Here is a 16,800-nt window from a genome sequence, read left to right on the forward strand (position 1 = left end):
GGGCCCCCCCCCCCCCCCGCCCAGGCTGGGGGACTTGAGGGCACCCACTCCACCCACAGCCATGTTGCTTGGGGTCACGCACAGCTGGCCCAAGGTGGCCTGCTCTTCCCTCAACCACCTGTGCATCAGCAAACGCTCCTCCAGCTGAGCCTGTGATCACCGTGTCATGAGGCCTGCCCAGCCTTGGCACCCAGGACCCAGTGTGTCCTGCAGGGCAGTGTACCACACACACCCAGACACACCACACACCCACAACACACATGACAACATTGACACACCACACACATCACACATATGGACACACACCACACACCACACATACATGGACACACACAGAACACCCCCCTGCACACATCCACCCCCATGCCCCACGTGGTCTTTCTCCCCCCACCACAGTTTAGACGAGGCTTTGCAGCCACAGGCAAAACCCACAGGGCTCTGCCCGCCTGCCACGCCTCCCTGACGTCCCCGGCACCCCAGGCTGGAGGGGCAGACACTCTGGCCTTGCTCTTATCCACATTCTTTTCCAGCCAGGCTGTTGTCCCCAGGTAGCCACCACCCCGTCCTCAGCAGCACCCAACACACACACGCAATGGGTCAGGGCTGTTTCCCAGCCGTTGGGAAATTATGGGCTGTCATTACCGTGTGTTGACCCAACCCCAGAGGCGAAGGCCAGGGCAGAGTGAGGCAGCCCCGCTGAGGATGGGCCCTTGGGCCCTGCAGTTGGGGCGCTTGTCTGTCCTGGCTGAGGCCAAGAGGCAGAAGCTGCTGAGAACAGAGTGGGGCCTCCTGTCTTATAATTCGAAGCAGGAGGACTTGGCTCCAAACCTAGGCAGGACAACAGCTCAGGATGGGCTGTGGTTTCCAGGCTGGGATGCTGCCTTGCCCAGGGGTTGCACAGGGACCCTGCTCAGAGGAGACCCACCCTTGGTCAGGCGGGCTGTGCCTCTCTGTGCTCTGTGGTGCTAAGGGGGAGACCAAGGGCACTGGGTGGATGAGGATGGCCTGGGGTCACCGCCCGGCTCCATCCTGATTCAGAGAGTGACCGGACCACTGTGGGGCTGGTGAGGTGGGTGGGAACGGGCCCCTCTCTGAGGATGGTGCTACCCGGTGCCTGACACACAGCCCCTGCCCCAGTGACCTGCCTCACCCCAGTTAGCTCTGTACCCCCAGCCCCAACTGGGAAGGGTGCAGCCCAGCACACCCCCATCTCAATGACACTCTAAGTGCTCCCTGGAGACAAGAGTGCTGTGGCTCTGATGTCTGTGTCACGTCCCCTGAAGGTTCTATTTGTCAAACAAGGACTTCCAGGGAGCTGTCCAGAAGCTACAGTTCAGAGCATGGGGGACCACCGAGGAGGCTCCGACGCTCCCCTCCCCCGCACTCACGGTGGCTCCTCCCCGCACTGGGAGCCATCTCCAAGTCAGCACTCACTCTACCACGGAGAGCCCCTCGTCGTCCGACGGCGTCACCTCGTCCTCTGACTGGTCACTCAGCAGGTCGCAGGGCAGCAGGGCCGAGCTGTCGGCTAGCTCCAGGACGGGCGCGATGCTGGGCCGCCGGCTGCCCGAGCCGTTCTCCGTGGGCAGTGCCAGCTTGCTGCCCCCGCCCCCCCCACCGCTTTGCGTGGGCCGGTGCTCTGTGCCCTGCAGGTCCATGGCCACTGTCCCTGGAAGAGAGCCCTGTGCTTGGCCGCAGCCCGACTCCCACCCTCCAGGGGCGGCGAGTTCCCAGAGCTCAGGCAAACACAGTCATCTCTGGAGACCCTGTCACGGCCTGGCTCCTGTGTTCCAGCTGGTGAGCTTCAATCTCTATGCCTCAGTTTCCCCCTCCATACAACGGGGACAGTGGCCTCTGGGGTGATGATGTTGAGCGAAGACCCAGAGGACCTCAGTGCCCCATTGGTACCACCCAGGCCAGCTGCTGTGGCCTCAGTACCAGCTGCCTGAGGAGGGGGTTGGCTGATCTTAGGGTCGGGGTCCCAGCCTTGGGGACCCGGGCAGCTGGTCAGGCTGCCTGGCAGACAGGGCCAGGTGGGGAGCAGCCGGATCACTCAGTGCCTGCGGGAGCAGACTCTGTCACTCCTGCACCACCCCCAGGCTGCCAGGTGGGGGTTGTGGACCTCCAGGTATGGCCCAGGGCCTCTGTGGGTGCAGTGAGGGTTGCCTGAGTCACCCTGGTTTCCTGGAAGCCACCTGGGGGCAGAGTGCCCACTGTGCAGGTGAAGGTGGAGGTGTGGCTAGGCAGCAGCAGCCTGCCTCCCCAGTGCCCTGTGGCCAGGCCCGGCCCCCCCAGTGAGCTGCCGTAGACAGGGGCCGGCAACCTGTGGGGTCTGGCAGGCGGCAGGCTCTGCATCAGCACGTCTCCAAACCCCAGGGCCCTCTGGGTCTTGGAGACTGTGCCCCACTGCACTGACCCACCTGGTGCCCCAGCAGCCACCGTGTAACAACCCCGCAGGGTGGGTGTGCAGGGTCAGCCTCTGCCTGGGCCACTGTATGGAGGCAGCAATGCCCTGGCCCGGCCGTGGGTCTGTGGCCTGAGTGGCTTCCTGGCCTGGCCCTGCTCCCTAACTGTGTCTGGGAGGGCGGCAACAGCATTGTAGGTGTTGCCCTCAGGGCCATGGGCCTGGACCTGCTCAGAGGTAGCCTGACCCTGTCTGGCACGCGGCACCCCGGGAGGATCCCTGAAGGCACGATAAGAGGCCAAAGCCCTCGGCCGCTGCCGCCACCTGATCCCACCAATTCCCGGCCCCATTGGATGTCAGGGTCCCCGACTGTTTGAGGGACACATGTGAAGCAGACCCTCTGAGCTGATGGGACCACCAGGAGCCCCCAGTTGAGCTGCCAACCAGTCCTGTGGGCAGCTCCACTTGGACACAGTGAGTAATGCCCACAAAGGTGGCCACAGGAAGGTGGGGACACCCCTGTTTGACAGATTCAAAAACAGGCCCAGAGAGACGCCACTTATCCGAGGTTGGAGGCACAGGCCAAGAGGAGCTGGGTCTGGAGGCCACACTGGCCTGGTCTCCCGCCCCGCCTGGTCACCTGCCCCGCCTGGTCACCTGCCCTTGTCCCGCCTGGTCTCTCACCAGAGGAGCGGCCCCAGGGAGTCCCGCGTGCCTGCCCCAGCTCACCCATGGAGGCGATGATGCTGTGCACAGGCAGGCGGGCTGGACCCTCGTGCAGCCCCTGCCCCGAGAAGGCCCTCTTCTTCCGCTTCTCCTCCTGCTTGAAGATGAAGGCCGAGTTCTCCTCCTTGGTGATGTTGATGTAGAAGCAGGTGTCCGAGGCGGCCAGGATGTGCCGGGGCCCGGGGTTCAGCAGGATGCTCTTGTTATCCTCTCGCTTCAGCCCAATGAGGCACACGCCGTACCTGGGCGGGGCACCAGCACTTCAGGCCCCGCCGCTCGCCCGCCCCGTCCCGCCCCTGCCTACCCTTTCCGCGAATCACCAGAGTCCCCACTGGAGCTCCGCGTCTTCCTCCTGGGGACCATCTGGGGTCAGGGACCTTGGCCGGGCCCTCCTGTCCCAGAGGTGTCGGGGACCAGAGAGCTGGGGTCAGCCCATGAGCCTCAGGGAGGAGCCGCGTGGCAGGCTTTTATGTGGACCCGGAGCCCAGTCCTGCGGCTGCCCTTGCCAGGCAGGATGACCTGATGCCCTGCCCCGAGCCCTCTGCAGCCCCGCCCCAGGGCCACTCCTGTGCCTGACCAGGTGGGTGTGGAGGGCACAGAGGAGCCCCGGAGTGCCAGCCCTATGGCCGTGGCCCGGCCTTACTTCTTGTGGGCGTGGAAGGCCGCGTAGGTGAAGCTCTTGCCCTCGTACTCGCGGAAGAACTTGCTGTCGCCCATACGGATGTGGTACACCTCGTTGCCCGAGCAGCGTCCATACATGCGCTGCCACTGCTCTGGGGACTCCTGTCCCTCCCTGTGGGCCAGAGCGGGGCCGGGGGAGCGTCACCCTCGGCCGTGGCTACCCCTCCTGCCCGGCCGGGTCTGCAGGTGGCCCCTCCGCTTCCCCTGGCATGGACCCCCTCCCTGTGCAGTACTTTTGCCCGCCACGCGCCCCTCCTCCGGGAAGCCCGTCCCCGCCCCCACGCAGGCCCTGCCTTGTCTCCCTGCGCCGGCCGGGCCACGGAGGTCGGTCCCGCGGGGCACGGGGCACTCACTGGCCGCGGGACGTGTGCACCAGCAGGGTGATGAGGGTGGAGGTGGCCGGGCAGATGCAGTTCAGCGCCAGCATGGCATACTTGCACTCCTCCTCACACACCACGTGGTCTGCGGGCAGTGGGGTAGGCCGGTCCACCTGCTGCCCTGCCGGCTCTCTCCTTCCCCACAGCATCTGCTCACTTCCTGAAGGTGCTGTGCAGACGCACCCTTGCCTGGTGCCCCCCCGGACCCCCCATGTGTCTGCTGTCCAGCTCCAGCATCACCAGCCCCAGAGTCTCTGGACCCCAACCCCCTCCTTGGTCTGAGCCTTGGTGGATCTTCCATCATTCCTATGCTTCTCTCCCAGCTCAGTGAGGAGCTCCAGGGCTGGGCGGTCCCTGGCCCCTGTGCTCTGGGCACTCCATGTGGGCCCTGACCCCGTCCCCCGTGCACCTGGCATGGGGCCTGACCCCTGTCCCCCGGGCACCCAGCATGGTCCCTGCCCATAGAGGTGCTCATCAGATGGTGCTCCTGCCCCCACCTGACCTCTGACCCTGCCTTCACTGACCCCAGGGCCCCAGCGTAAGACTGTTCATCTGAAGAGGTCGGAACCTCTAGGTCCCTTCTCGGATGCGGTGAGGATGGGGGTCCGCCGTCCCCTCCAGCACCTCCTGGTGTGCTTGTGTATGGAGCTCCAGGGCCGGCCCCTCCCACTCCCCCAGACAGCTCACCCATGCGCGCACGTGCGCCCTGCCCCAGACACACCGTCACCCGCGCGCACTTGCGCCCTACCCCAGATGCGCCGGCACCCATGCGTGCACGCACACCTACCCCAGATGCACTGTCACCCGCGCGCGCACACGCACACCTACTCCAGATGCAGTCACCCGTGTACGCACACGCACAACTGTCCCAGACGCACCGTCACCCACGTGCGCAGCCACCCTGCCCCAGACGCACCGGCAAACTTGACGTGAAACTTGTTTTCAGGTTTGAGGATCTGGACATAGAGGGGGCAGTTGGGGGCGAAGTCCTTCACGGCCCAGGCACGCAGGATGGTCTGGTGGTCCTGGCGGAGTGAGTGGTTGGTCAGTGCAGACGGGCTGGCCTCTGTGGGTTGCTGGGTGGCACCAGCAGCCTGGGGCAGGTCTCCTCCCTCGGGGACCCCCGCTCCCCAGCCCCACGGTGCCCTTCCCGCCTGGGCAGGGCCTCAGCCTCACTCACCGCGGCCGTGCGGTCCACCTCGTTCCTGCTGCTGAGAATGAAGCAGGCCTCCCCATTGTCCATCCTGCAATGCACCAGGGCCTGAGTGCGGATGGAGCAGGGGAGGCGGGCAGTGCAGCTGGGGGGTCGTGAAGGTGAGGTGAGGAGGACCTCCCCTGGGAAGAGGTTGGGAGGACCATTGGATGGAAGGCGGGGAGGATGGAAGGTGGGGAGGATGGAAGGTAGGAGGAGGCCCCTGCTCTCTGCTGGTCAGACATCACAGTGCCCCCTCAGTGGGCATCCCTGTACTGCCCCCCCACCAACCCACATCACAGCGCCCCTGACAGGCATCCTTGTATGCCCTCCACCAGCAGGCATCCCTGTGCCCTCCCCCAGGTATCCCAGTGCCCCCCCCACAGGCATCCTGGGCCTCTCCAGACTCCCTGGCCCCTCCCTGGCAGGCTCTGAGCCAGGTCAGGACTCCTGGACACCCTAGGGAGACTTCAAGCTCCAACACTCAAGAAGGCGGCACCGGAGCCATGCCTGTCCCCTGAGCGTGTGCAGGCTGACAGCGGGTGGGGGCAAGGGGGTCAGATGCCACGGACAGTGTGTCCTGGAGACACCAGCTGACAGCTTCTTCTGGCCATGGCCCTAAGTGGGAGCCCACGGTGCTTCCTAGGGCAGTGCCTGCCCTTCCTTCCCCAGGCCCTGTTCTCTGAAGGAACCTCCCGGCTTGTCCCTGAGGTAGGCCAGGTAGGAGGGGCATCAGGAGGTCGTGCAAGGGGCTCCGCTGGTGGTGGCTGCCTGGATTTGTCCATACTCCCAGGTGGCAGGGGCTAGGGGTCCGGGGTTGGCAGGAGCAGGCCCGGTGGAAACCCCACCTCATTGTGTGCCAGTGACCTGGGCACCAGGGGAGCTAACCTGACCTGGGCTTCTGGGATACCCATCTGGCATGTTGCCATTTGACATTCACCCAGGGCTGGGCTGGGGTGCAGGAGGGAGGGGGAAACTTGGGGGCAGAGATCCTGTCCACTCCCTGGCCTGGCTAGTCTATGGTCTGGGAACCTGGGTGGTCACTTCCAGCGCCTCCTGGGTCTCCCGAAAGCCCAGCTGCAGAAACTGCAGAAACTGATGAGATGCTGTCTGAGAAACTGTCGCCCCTGCCCCAGGGCAGGGAACCCCACCACATCACTGGCACCACTGCCTGCTCCACAGGGGCCCCAGGCCCTGTACCCACAGCCCTGGGCTCATCCCTGCCTGGCTGGGCATGGCCTACGCCCCTGCCCTCTCCCCACTCCCTGGGCCCAAGCAGGTGCATTGTCTGTGTGTGCTGGGGACGGGATCACAAAGGAGGTGGCGTTCCATAGACCATGGGCCCCAGCTTGGGGCTCTGGACATGGCGGGGGAGGGGGAGCGATGGGGAGAGACCCTGGGTGTACCAGCCACACTATGCCACTAAGGACACATTCAGGCTCCTGGAATGCAAACGTCACCAGGAGGGGTTTCCGGGAGTGTCCCAGAAAGTGCACCAACACATTGTGGAAAGTTCCAGGTAACAGTACCCTCTTGTTACCCTGTCACTCTGTCAATTTGTCTTTAAAAGGAAGCTCCACCTGCAGCCCCCATTCTCCTGCCTTGACTCACAGCAGCCGACTCTCCCGCCCCTGGTCTATTTTGAGCCTCCCTAGACCTTGACAAAGAAGATTTCCCTAGACTTGGAGCAGGGAAAGGTGGAGCTCGCAAAAGCTGCCCCTCACCCTGCAAAAGGGAGACGGAGACTCAGCTGGGGTAGGCTTGCCTGGGATGCTCCAGAGTGGGTATGGTACAGGGACAAGGGCCTGGCTGCAGGGTCCTGCTCATCTGGGCTTGGGACCTAAGCTGGAAAAGCTGCAACAGGCTCCAGAAGGTCCACCCCAGACAGTGTGCCCTGGATGGTCCATCCTGGATAGTCTACTTTGAACAGTCCACCCCAGATGATCCACCCCGGACGATCCAACCTGGATGGTCCAACCTAAATGGTCCATCCCAGCAGGTCTACCCTGAATGGTCCACCCCAGACGGTCTACACTGGAGGGTTCACCCTAGATGGTCCATCCCAGATGTCCATCCTGGATGGTTCACTCCAAATGGTCCACCCTGAGGATAGTCTACAATGCTCTAATGGCTCTCATTGGCCATGAGAGTGATGGTCAGTGCCTCAGTCTTGAGCAGCTGAGCTGTCTCAGGAAGATGCTGAGATGGTCCACTTTGGACAGTCCACCCTGAATGGTCCACTCTGGATGGTTCACCTCAGACGGTCCACCTCCAGCTGGACCAACTCATATTGGGCCAAGAGCTCCTGGCACCCACCCTCGGGACCCCCTGCTCCGATCAGCTCGCTGGGCAGGCCAACTCAGGACCCTTGGCCATGAGAGTGGTGGCCAATGCCCTAGCCCTGAGCAGCCGACCTGTCTCAGGAAGGTGCCCCCATGCTGCCCCCTCTGCCCACCAGCACTCACTTGGCTCGCATGAGGTCCTGGTCTTTGAGCGCAGAGCCCTGGAGGTAGATGACCCGCTGGGACCACAGAGGGATCTGCAGGACTCTGCGTACCTGGACATCCATCTCCGTGGGGCACAGGATGACCACGTAATAGTCCTGCCGGCCAGGCAGAGGGTCAGACCCTCTGAGCCAGCCCCTGCCCAACACGGGCGGCCCTGCCTTCAGGACTGTGTTTGTGCCCACCACCTCTGAGCCCTGGAGCTCACTGTGATCTTGCAGCTGGCGGGAGGGAAAAGAGGCCCCCGCAGGGCCCCCCGACCTGAGTGTGGACTGCCATCCTCACTGAAGGGGTAAACTGAGGCTGAGGACTCAGGGACTTGCCAAGCAGTCCTGGGGAGAGGATGGCATCTCTGGGGGCCAGGAGGGAGGCGTCTGCTGGGCTGCGGTCAGGGGCCTCACCTGGAGCCGGGGGTGGGCGTAGAACTCGTTCAGGAAGTCCATGAGGAGGTCGATCTTGAGGGAGCTGACGCACAGGACCACGTGCTTCTCCGTCTGCGCACGGTGGCGGCTATAGTTGCCCCCCGACTTCTGCCGCTCCATCCAGAGGTAGACGAGCTCCTCGAACTGCAGTTGAGAACCAGGTGAGCACCAGTGAGCAGGCCTGGAGAGTGAGGGCTCCCGGCGAAGCACCTGGGGCCTGACACACGGCTGTCTGCTGGGGGCCTGGGAAGGGCCGGCCAGGGGGTGAGGCCTGCATTAGGGGGGCCTTTCCCACATGGAAGCTGTAGATGCTGATAGCCTCAGATGACACAGAGCAGGACGTAGGCCCAGCTGGCAGGATGTGTGGGGACCAAGGGAGGAGGGGTGGCTGGAGACTGTGGAGTAAACTGAGGGTGGGGAGGCTTAGCCCCTGGAATTGGGGATCACTCTCTTGATGGTAAGGGCAGCAATATCAGGCTTCAGACCCCGGCCCTCCAGGCACTTACAGGCCTCATAGTCAGGAGCCCATGTCCAGGGGGCGGGGGGTTTGAGGCTGCGGGTCTGAGGATGCCACCTGCCCCGGCTCATGCTCCCCAGATGCAAGGTCTCGGTGTTGAGACTCAAAGAGACAGATCCAAAACAGAGTTCACTGGGGCCTCTCAGCACTGGCCCCACTTGCCTGTAGGCAAAAGTCTTTGGCTTTTTTTTTTTTTTTTTTTTTGAGATGGAGTCTCGCTCTGTCACCCAGGCTGGAGTGCAGTGGTGCGATCACAGCTCACTGCAGCCTTGACCTCCTGGACTCAAGCCATCCTCCTGCCACAGCCTCCTGAGTAGCTGGGATTACAGGTGTGTTGCCACCATGCCCAGCTAGTTTCAGTTTTATTTTTTGTGGAGATGGGGTCTCACTACATTGTCCAGGCTGGTCTCGAACTCCTGGGCTCAAGCGATCCTCCTGCCTTGGCGTCCTGAAGTGCTGGGATTACAGGCTGAGTCACGGTGCCCGGCTTCATTGAACACAAATGAACAATGGCAGGAGCTCCCATGGACTGTGGGCCTGCACAGGGGATGTGCTATCATCTGGTCTAAACGAGACCATCTCGTTGCACTTATCCAACGCCTGCTTTGTTCCGGTGACGAGGCTTCACTGCCTTGCCACACAAAACAGGTTCCACAGCTGGGAGGTGCTCAAGACTCCAGGGTGACTGGAACAGAGGCTTCCCTGTGGATGGTGCTGGCGGGGGCTCTACTGTCAGACACCCCAGGGCTCGCAGCCCCCCTCTGAGGCTCAGCTTCCTCACCTGCAAGATGGCAGCATGGCACCTGCCTCCAGGGCTGCCGTGAGGATGAAGGAGCTAATGACGGCAGCTCCGTAGTGACCCTAAAAATCCTGTCTGCCCAGAATCTCGCCATGTGATCTGATTTGGAAATAGGTCTCGGCAGATGTAATGATTTAAGATAAGGTCACCCTGGGTTAGAGTGGACCCTAAATCCAGTGAGAGGTACAGAGAAGAGGCCAAGTGCAGATGGGGCAGAGGCTGGGGTTTCTCCAGCCACAGAGCCCAGGGATTGCGGCACTACCAGAAGCTGGAGAGGCGCGTGGGACAATCTCCCTCAAAGTGGCCTGACGGGGCCAGTCCTGCCAACCCCTCAACTTCCGATTCTGGCCTCCAGGGCTGGCAGAGGATACATGTCTGCTGTTTAGGTCACCTGTCGGCCTTGCTGATCAAACAGCCTGGATGGATGCTTCCAGGAGACCCCAGCCTGCGTTGCTATGTTCCAGAAGGTACATTCGTAAGCGAGTGCCTTGGGGCCATCACTCTGCTTCAAGGGCTTTTACTGGTGAATTCAGCTCAGTGGAGACCAAGAGCAAGGGCACCGCAGCCCGTTCTTACCATCGCCAGTGAGAGGCTCAGTCTTTCCAGAGTCATTTGGAGGAGGCAGGGAGCAACTCAGACGGTGGGGCCAGTGGCATCACTGTCCCAATCACCTACAGCCCTGCCAGGGACAGCACAGGCCCACCCTGGGTCAGGTTTGAGCACCAGGCCTAGCAGGGTTGATGGGACGGAGGGTGCACCAGCCCCCAGGCCCTGCCCCCGACTTCCTGCCTGCCTTGCTCAGGGCTTGTCCCACTCAGGGCCTGCTCTGCCTGCCCCACACGGGAGAAAGGAGACAAGGCAGGCAGGCGGCAGCTGACCTGAGGGATCCCACTGCGGACACGGAGCCCGAGCTACAGGGACGCCTCTGCGTGCAGGCTGCTGGGGTGTCGGTCACTTGTCACCATGGCCACACCCATTGATGAAATCAGCTCGTGTGACGACAGCACATTTGTTCCGTGAATTTCCCTGAAGAGCAGTGCAGGTGTGATGCCTGCAGGACTCTGTGCACCTGGAGTCACCCTGTCTTGTTTTTTTTCTCTGAGATGGCGTTGAGATGGCATCTCGCTCTGTCACCCAGGCTGGAGTGCAGTGGTGTGATCTTGGCTTACTGTATGTAACCTCTGCCTCCTGGGCTTAAATGATCCTCCCACCTCAGCCTCCCGAGGAGCTGGGACTACAGGTGTGTGCCATCACACCTGGCTAATTTTTCCTATTTTTTGGTATAGATGGGGTTTTGCCCTGTTTCCCAGGCTGGTCTTGAACTCCTGATCTCAAGCGATCTACCCACCTCGGCCTTCCAAAGTCCTGGGATTACAAGCAGGAGCCATTGTGCCTAGCCCTTTTTTTTTCCTTTTTTTTTTTGAAACAGGGTCCCACTCTCTGTTGCACAGGCTAGTGTGCGGTGTCACTGCAGCCTCAACCTCAGGGCTCAGGCAATTCTCCTGCCTCAGCCTCCCAAGTAACTGGGACTACAGGTGCACACCACCACAGTCAGCTAATTTTCATATTTTTTGGTGGAGATGGGAGTCTCCCTATGTTGCCCAGGCTGGTCTCAAATTCCTGGGCTCAAGCCATCCTCCCACCTTTGCCTTTCAAAGTATTAGGGTTACAGGCGTTAGCCCTGCTCCTGGCCTTCTCTTACTTCTTAATGGAGATAAGGGGAGGTGGGGGCCCCCCTAATGCTTCAGGAGCAGAATGGGAAGGCGGCCCCAGCCCGGAGGCTGTGGACGCAGCAGAGGGACACAGAACAGGCCTGCCACACATCCCGATTTGGCCCTTACCCGTGGGTGCCATGGTCTCGTGAGAAGCACAGGAGACGGCACTTTGCTCCTGCTTTATTTGAAAGCGACCCTGGGGTTGGTTGAGGCTGGGGCTCCTCTTCACTCTGGGGTGTTTGGGGTGGGGAGAGGAGCTGGATGGAGCATGAAGGTGGAGCTGCATGTGCCCGGGCTGTGGGCCCATGGGGGAAAGGGGGATGCATTGGCCCTGCTGACTCATCCTCTGACCTCAGCTGGCCCAGGGGCCTCTCGGACATGTCTCTGGAAGGGCTTGTGGGGAATTCAGAGACTGGATTGGCCAAGGCCTCTGCAGAGCATCTGGGTGCAGCAGCCTCAGCAGGTGCAGTGGCCGGGGACGACCAGGGACAGAGGCTGGGGGCCCGTAGCAGGGTGAAGGGTGGCCCTGAAACCAGGTCCCCCTGCACCTCAGGATGGGACCCCATTTGCAAAAGGGTCTTTGCAGAAGTAATTAAGGTGAAGAATTTGAGGTGAGATTTATGGATTGGGGCAGGTGGGCCGAGGAGGGAGGCAGTGTCACCACACGGAGTGCCCCCCACACTGTGCTCCTGGCCTCGCTCCCGCCCTTGCCTGGTTCTGAAATGTGCAGAGAAAGGAGCAGAGTGCAGGATGTAGGGGAGCAGGCATCAGAAGGGAGAAGCCAGCTCCACCCCCACCCCACACGGTGGTTCCGGGTGGGAGAAACCCTCCAGGTGAGAGGCGAGCTTTACACTTTTAGAAGAAAATAGCCAGGATTATGATCGAGGGAAGGAATGATCTTTTTAGTCAAGACAGGAAAACAGAAATCATAAGGCAAAGATTGGTGAATCAAAGCCAGGCTGCCTGTAATCCCAGCTATTTCTGAGGCTGAGGCGGGAGGATTGCTTGAGCTCAGGAGTTTGAGGCCAGCCTGGGCAACAAAATGAGATGGAGACCCCATCTCTAATTAAAAAAATAAAAAAGTCAAGACCATCTGTGAATGGAAGATTCTGTAAGCAAAGGGACAGGAGCGGCGATGGAGCAGGAAGTAAAGGGAAAGCCACACACAGCTGGCTTCTTCTAGAACACAGAGAGACTTGCTCATCAGCGAAAACTGGGGGGCAGACCAAAGAGGAGCGGGCAGCTTACAGGAACGGGACTCGAGGCACTGGGTGGTGGAGTGGTGGACAACCAGGTGGAAAGATGCACATGCCCCCATCTGAAGTTAGGGGAAAGGAAGCCAGCAGATGTGGAGAACATGGCCCACACTAGGGCCATACAGCTGGTGTCACAGTTTTGACTGGGATATAGTGAGGGGAAGAGCCAGGCCTGGCCTGGGCCCACACCTGTGCCATGCCCACTGCTGTTTAGGCGGAGGGAGCTGGGGCTGAGTCCGGGGTCAGCAGAGGCTCCCTGGAAGCACTGCCCTGTCTCCCTGGCCTCCCGCAGCCAGCTGGGGGTCTGACTCCTAGAAGGCCCTGGCCACCTCCTTGGGCTCTTTCTCCCACCCAGGCTCCTAGAAAATGTTCCACTACCCACAGGGGACCCCTCCCTCTCCCATCTCCCCGATAGCAGGGTCCTTCCAGGGTGGGCTGGGGTGCCTAGAGGAGGTAGCAGAGGCAGTCCAGGCCCGAGCACTCACACCCTGGGCAGCTGCCCTCTCCAGGCCCCACCTTTCCCCGTGAGGTCTTGCCCCCTCCTCTGCTCAGTGGGCAGTGGGCCTAAGCAGTGGTGACACGGAAGCTGCTGGGGTGGCCCAGGGGGTGTGCTCCTTGTGGGCCTGGTAGCTGCTGCTGCACCTGCCTGTGGATGGGAAGTGGGCCGGCTGTCCACCCTGAGCCCTCTCTGCACTCTGCCTGGGGCCTGAGAGGGGCAGGTCAGCCTGGCGCCGGAGACCCACCATCTCCCCAGAAGGAAAAGGCCAGCTCTTGGGACTCCATCATTACCCACCACGCTGAGCACCACCAGACCCACCACAGACCCTCAGTGGGGGCGTGCAACGGAGCAGGCACCGCCCGGCTGGCCTCGCTGTCCCCTCCTGGGAGTGGCCCCTGCACTGTGCCATAGCCCCAGCAGCCCCCTCCCTCTGCCGGCGCCCGCCTGTCCCTTTGCTGGTGCCACCCAGTGCTAGTGCCACCCAGTGCTGGTGCCCAGAGGACCCACCTGCAGTGGGAGCACCACGAGGGCCACGCAGATCATGATGACCACCAGCAGCTGTGACGGCCAGATCTTGGGCGTGACGTCGCCGTAGCCCACGGTGGAGAAGGTGACGATGCAGAAGTAGAAGGAGGTCAGGAGGGACAGGTTCTCGCCCGCCCGCTCCAGGTGCTGGATGCCGCAGGTCCTGCAACCCCGGGCAGTTAGGGGCGGCCTGGGGCCCAGGAGCTGGGGGGCCGTGGCCCCAGAGATCCTGCCTGCCCACGGGACCCTCATTGCCCAGGAGACTGAGCTGTTGATCACCTGGTCACTAGGTGAGCCCCGCCCTCCTGACAGCTGGGTGGCATCAGGCTCTCAGCCCTGCCCATCTGTCCCCAGGCTCTGCCAGAGCCACCTCCTACCGGACTCTGGCTGACAATGCAGCTGACCCCTCGGCCACAGCATGGCGGCCTCTGTTCACAGCGAACTCCCCGGAGCCTCCCTGTCTGCCCGGTGGCTCTCTCCTAGGCCCCTGGAAAATTATCTGGGAGCAGGGGATGCAGGGCTGTGTCATCAGTGTGGCCTTGAGTGACACGGGGGGTGGGTCTGGCTCTCCACCCCCATCTCAGAGCCTTGCCCCTTTACCCATCACACTCAGACCTCTGCCAGGCACAGCCAGACAAGCCACCCAGGCCCGAGGCTGGGAAGTCAATTGGGCAGGGCTGGGGTCACCGCCAGGTCCCAGATGCCATCCCCATGGATGCCCCAATCTGAGCTCTGTGTCTGTCATGAGGGACAGTGGGGGAATGGAGGCGGGAAACACAGGGCACTCTCCCTGCCCCCAGGGCACAGTGCTTGCCTGACATCCCTGCCTGGGGACGGGAAGTGGCAACCAGGCCTCACTGGGAACCAAGGCAGAGCAGCAACATGGAGCCCTCAGCAGAAACACAGGCAGGTGGGCACAGTGGACACGCTTGGGTGGGCTGGAGGCCCTCGCAGCTCTGGGTGTCCCCACCTTTACCCCGGCTGCCTCCAGACCCTGCTTTCAGCTGGGCCTCAGCTAAGAGACCACCACCTGGCCTAGGGGCCAGTCCCTTTCTCTACATCCACGGCATAGACCAGGAAGCCAGGCCTGGCTATCTGTGGCCTTGGAGGAGCCGGGTTGCAGGGCTGCTTGTGTACTAGGGACGTGGGCTTGGAGCTGCCTCCTGACCTCAGTCCCAGCTGGGTGGTCCAACACCCGCAGCCCAGGCACCGTGGCCTTTTCTGCCCCCTGACTGCTTGGACACAGGCATCTGCATCCCCCCGCCCGGCCCTGCTTGCCTCTCAGGCCCTCCCCAACGTTCTGGGGTGCTTGCACCGACAGCCGGCACTCACCCTGTGAAAACGAGGCACAGCAGGGTGCAGAAGAGGATGAGGACCTGGTTGAACATGGCCGACTGCGTCCGCAGGATGGCACGGTGGAAGTCGTTCTGTGGAAGGAGCGGCGGCCATCAGTGGGCAGGGACTGTGAACCCCACCAGGAGCCAATGAATAGAAACTAGAAGGACAATGGAAAGCAGACGGCCCGGCCACACCTGTGTCTCCGCTGAGGCCCACGGGGCAGCCTGCACCTGGCCACACCTGTGTCTCCACTGAGGCCCACAGAGCAGCCTGCACCCGGCCCACACCTGTGTCTCGGCTGAGGCCCATGGAGCAGCCTGCACCCGGCCCACACCTGCGTCTCGGCTGAGGCCCATGGAGCAGCCTGCACCCGGCCCACACCTGCGTCTCCGCTGAGGCCCATGGAGCAGCCTGCACCTGGCCACACCTGTGTCTCGGCTGAGGCCTACGGGGCAACCTGCACCTGGCCACACCTGTGTCTCCGCTGAGGCCCACGGGGCAGCCTGCACCTGGGCACCCCTTCTGCTGTCCTCTCTCAGGACGGGTCTCCAGCTTGCCTACGTCCCCGGGGATGAGTTTAAGTCTCAGGTCAGAGGGCTGGTTAGCGTGTAAGGCTTGGACCCAGCATGGTAACGCCGCTTTACCACCGGGGCAGGAAGGGGGGCTGTGAATCAAGGGGTCTGGCTTGGAGAGGGTGGGTGCCTAGGGAACCGGCTGCTGCCATTCACACGACAGGGACCTTGCTGAGACACTCAGAGCAGAGCCTGCCTGTGGCCCCGTGGCCCCAGTTTGCGTGTGGCCTGGTGTTTGTGGCCCTGGTGTTTGTGGCCCTGGTGTTTGTGGCCCTGGTCTTTGTGGCCTGGTGTTTGTGGCCTGGTGTTTGTGGCCCTGGTGTTTGTGGCCCTGGTGTTTGTGGCCTGGTGTTTGTGGCCCTGGTGTTTGTGGCCCTGGTGTTTGTGGCCCTGGTGTTTGTGGCCCTGGTGTTTGTGGCCTGGTGTTTGTGGCCCTGGTGTTTGTGGCCCTGGTGTTTGTGGCCCTGGTGTTTGTGGCCCTGGTGTTTGTGGCCTGGTGTTTGTGGCCCTGGTGTTTGTGGCCCTGGTGTTTGTGGCCTGGTCTTTGTGGCCTGGTGTTTGTGGCCCTGGTGTTTGTGGCCCCAGTTTGCGTGTGGCCTGGTCTTTGTGGCCTGGGTTTGTCACACTCTTCACTTTGTCCCTCCTCCTCCCGCCAGCCATTTAATTTCCAGGGTAAGGAAAAGCTCTGGGATTGAGTTTCTTCCTGGAAAGAGGGCATTCGGGGCTTGGCTTGGATGTTTTCCAGGAGCAGAAACAGTTTCTGCTGCCCTGGCCTCCTGGTCCTCTACAGGTCACGCCAGGGCCGGGGCGTGGCAGGCTATATCGCACAGTGTCTTCCAGGGCCGGTGAGGCTGAGGGTGGCCCCCCCAGGTCCCAGCTGCAGCCCCCGCCCCGGCTTACAATCATGTTTTCCAGCGCATGCTTGGCCAGCCAGCAGTTCAGAAAGACGGGGATGAACAGGTTCCGCAGCGGCGGCCAGAAGATCTGTGAAGGGGACAGGTCAGGGCGGGGGCTCCAGGGGCCACACTCCTGGCGGCCGGGGCTCACCCACCGTGATGATGAAGGGCAGAGTGTTGATCATCTCCAGGACGAAGGACACGCGGAAGATTTGCTCCCAGATGTTGCCCTGGGGGCCAAACGGGGGGTGTCAGGGGGGTGATGGAGGGTGGGGGTGGGACCCGGCAGGGGAGGGGCAGGATGACGAGAGGGCGAGGAGCCCACCCTGGAGGTCAGAGGATGAGGCTGGGAAGTGTGGGGAAATAGGAGAGGGTGG

The 16,800-nt window shown here is 62.2% G+C and overlaps 1 protein-coding gene across 8 annotated transcripts in view; it reads right to left on the minus strand.

Moving 5' to 3' along the window:
* Positions 1-16,800, minus strand: part of KCNT1 (potassium sodium-activated channel subfamily T member 1) — an 89,976-nt gene that overhangs the window by 19,779 nt on the left and 53,397 nt on the right. For 7 of the 8 annotated variants that reach the window (XM_017848658.1, XM_017848651.1, XM_017848641.1 and 4 more), the window contains 12 exons: positions 16,579-16,653; positions 16,428-16,511; positions 14,950-15,044; positions 13,600-13,780; positions 8,286-8,450; positions 7,846-7,982; positions 5,369-5,432; positions 5,105-5,213; positions 4,165-4,273; positions 3,774-3,923; positions 3,134-3,372; positions 1,435-1,669 (listed from right to left, as the gene is read on the minus strand). In XM_017848658.1, the coding sequence (XP_017704147.1) occupies positions 1,435-1,669; positions 3,134-3,372; positions 3,774-3,923; positions 4,165-4,273; positions 5,105-5,213; positions 5,369-5,432; positions 7,846-7,982; positions 8,286-8,450; positions 13,600-13,780; positions 14,950-15,044; positions 16,428-16,511; positions 16,579-16,653 (1,643 nt within the window). The remainder of the gene's footprint in view (positions 1-1,434; positions 1,670-3,133; positions 3,373-3,773; positions 3,924-4,164; positions 4,274-5,104; positions 5,214-5,368; positions 5,433-7,845; positions 7,983-8,285; positions 8,451-13,599; positions 13,781-14,949; positions 15,045-16,427; positions 16,512-16,578; positions 16,654-16,800) is intronic. The other variant, XM_017848649.1, reaches the window with a different exon arrangement.

The sequence above is a fragment of the Rhinopithecus bieti genome, unplaced genomic scaffold, assembly GCF_001698545.2.
Source record: "Rhinopithecus bieti isolate Rb0 unplaced genomic scaffold, ASM169854v2 scaffold_2205, whole genome shotgun sequence".
NCBI classification, from domain to species: Eukaryota; Metazoa; Chordata; class Mammalia; order Primates; family Cercopithecidae; genus Rhinopithecus; species Rhinopithecus bieti.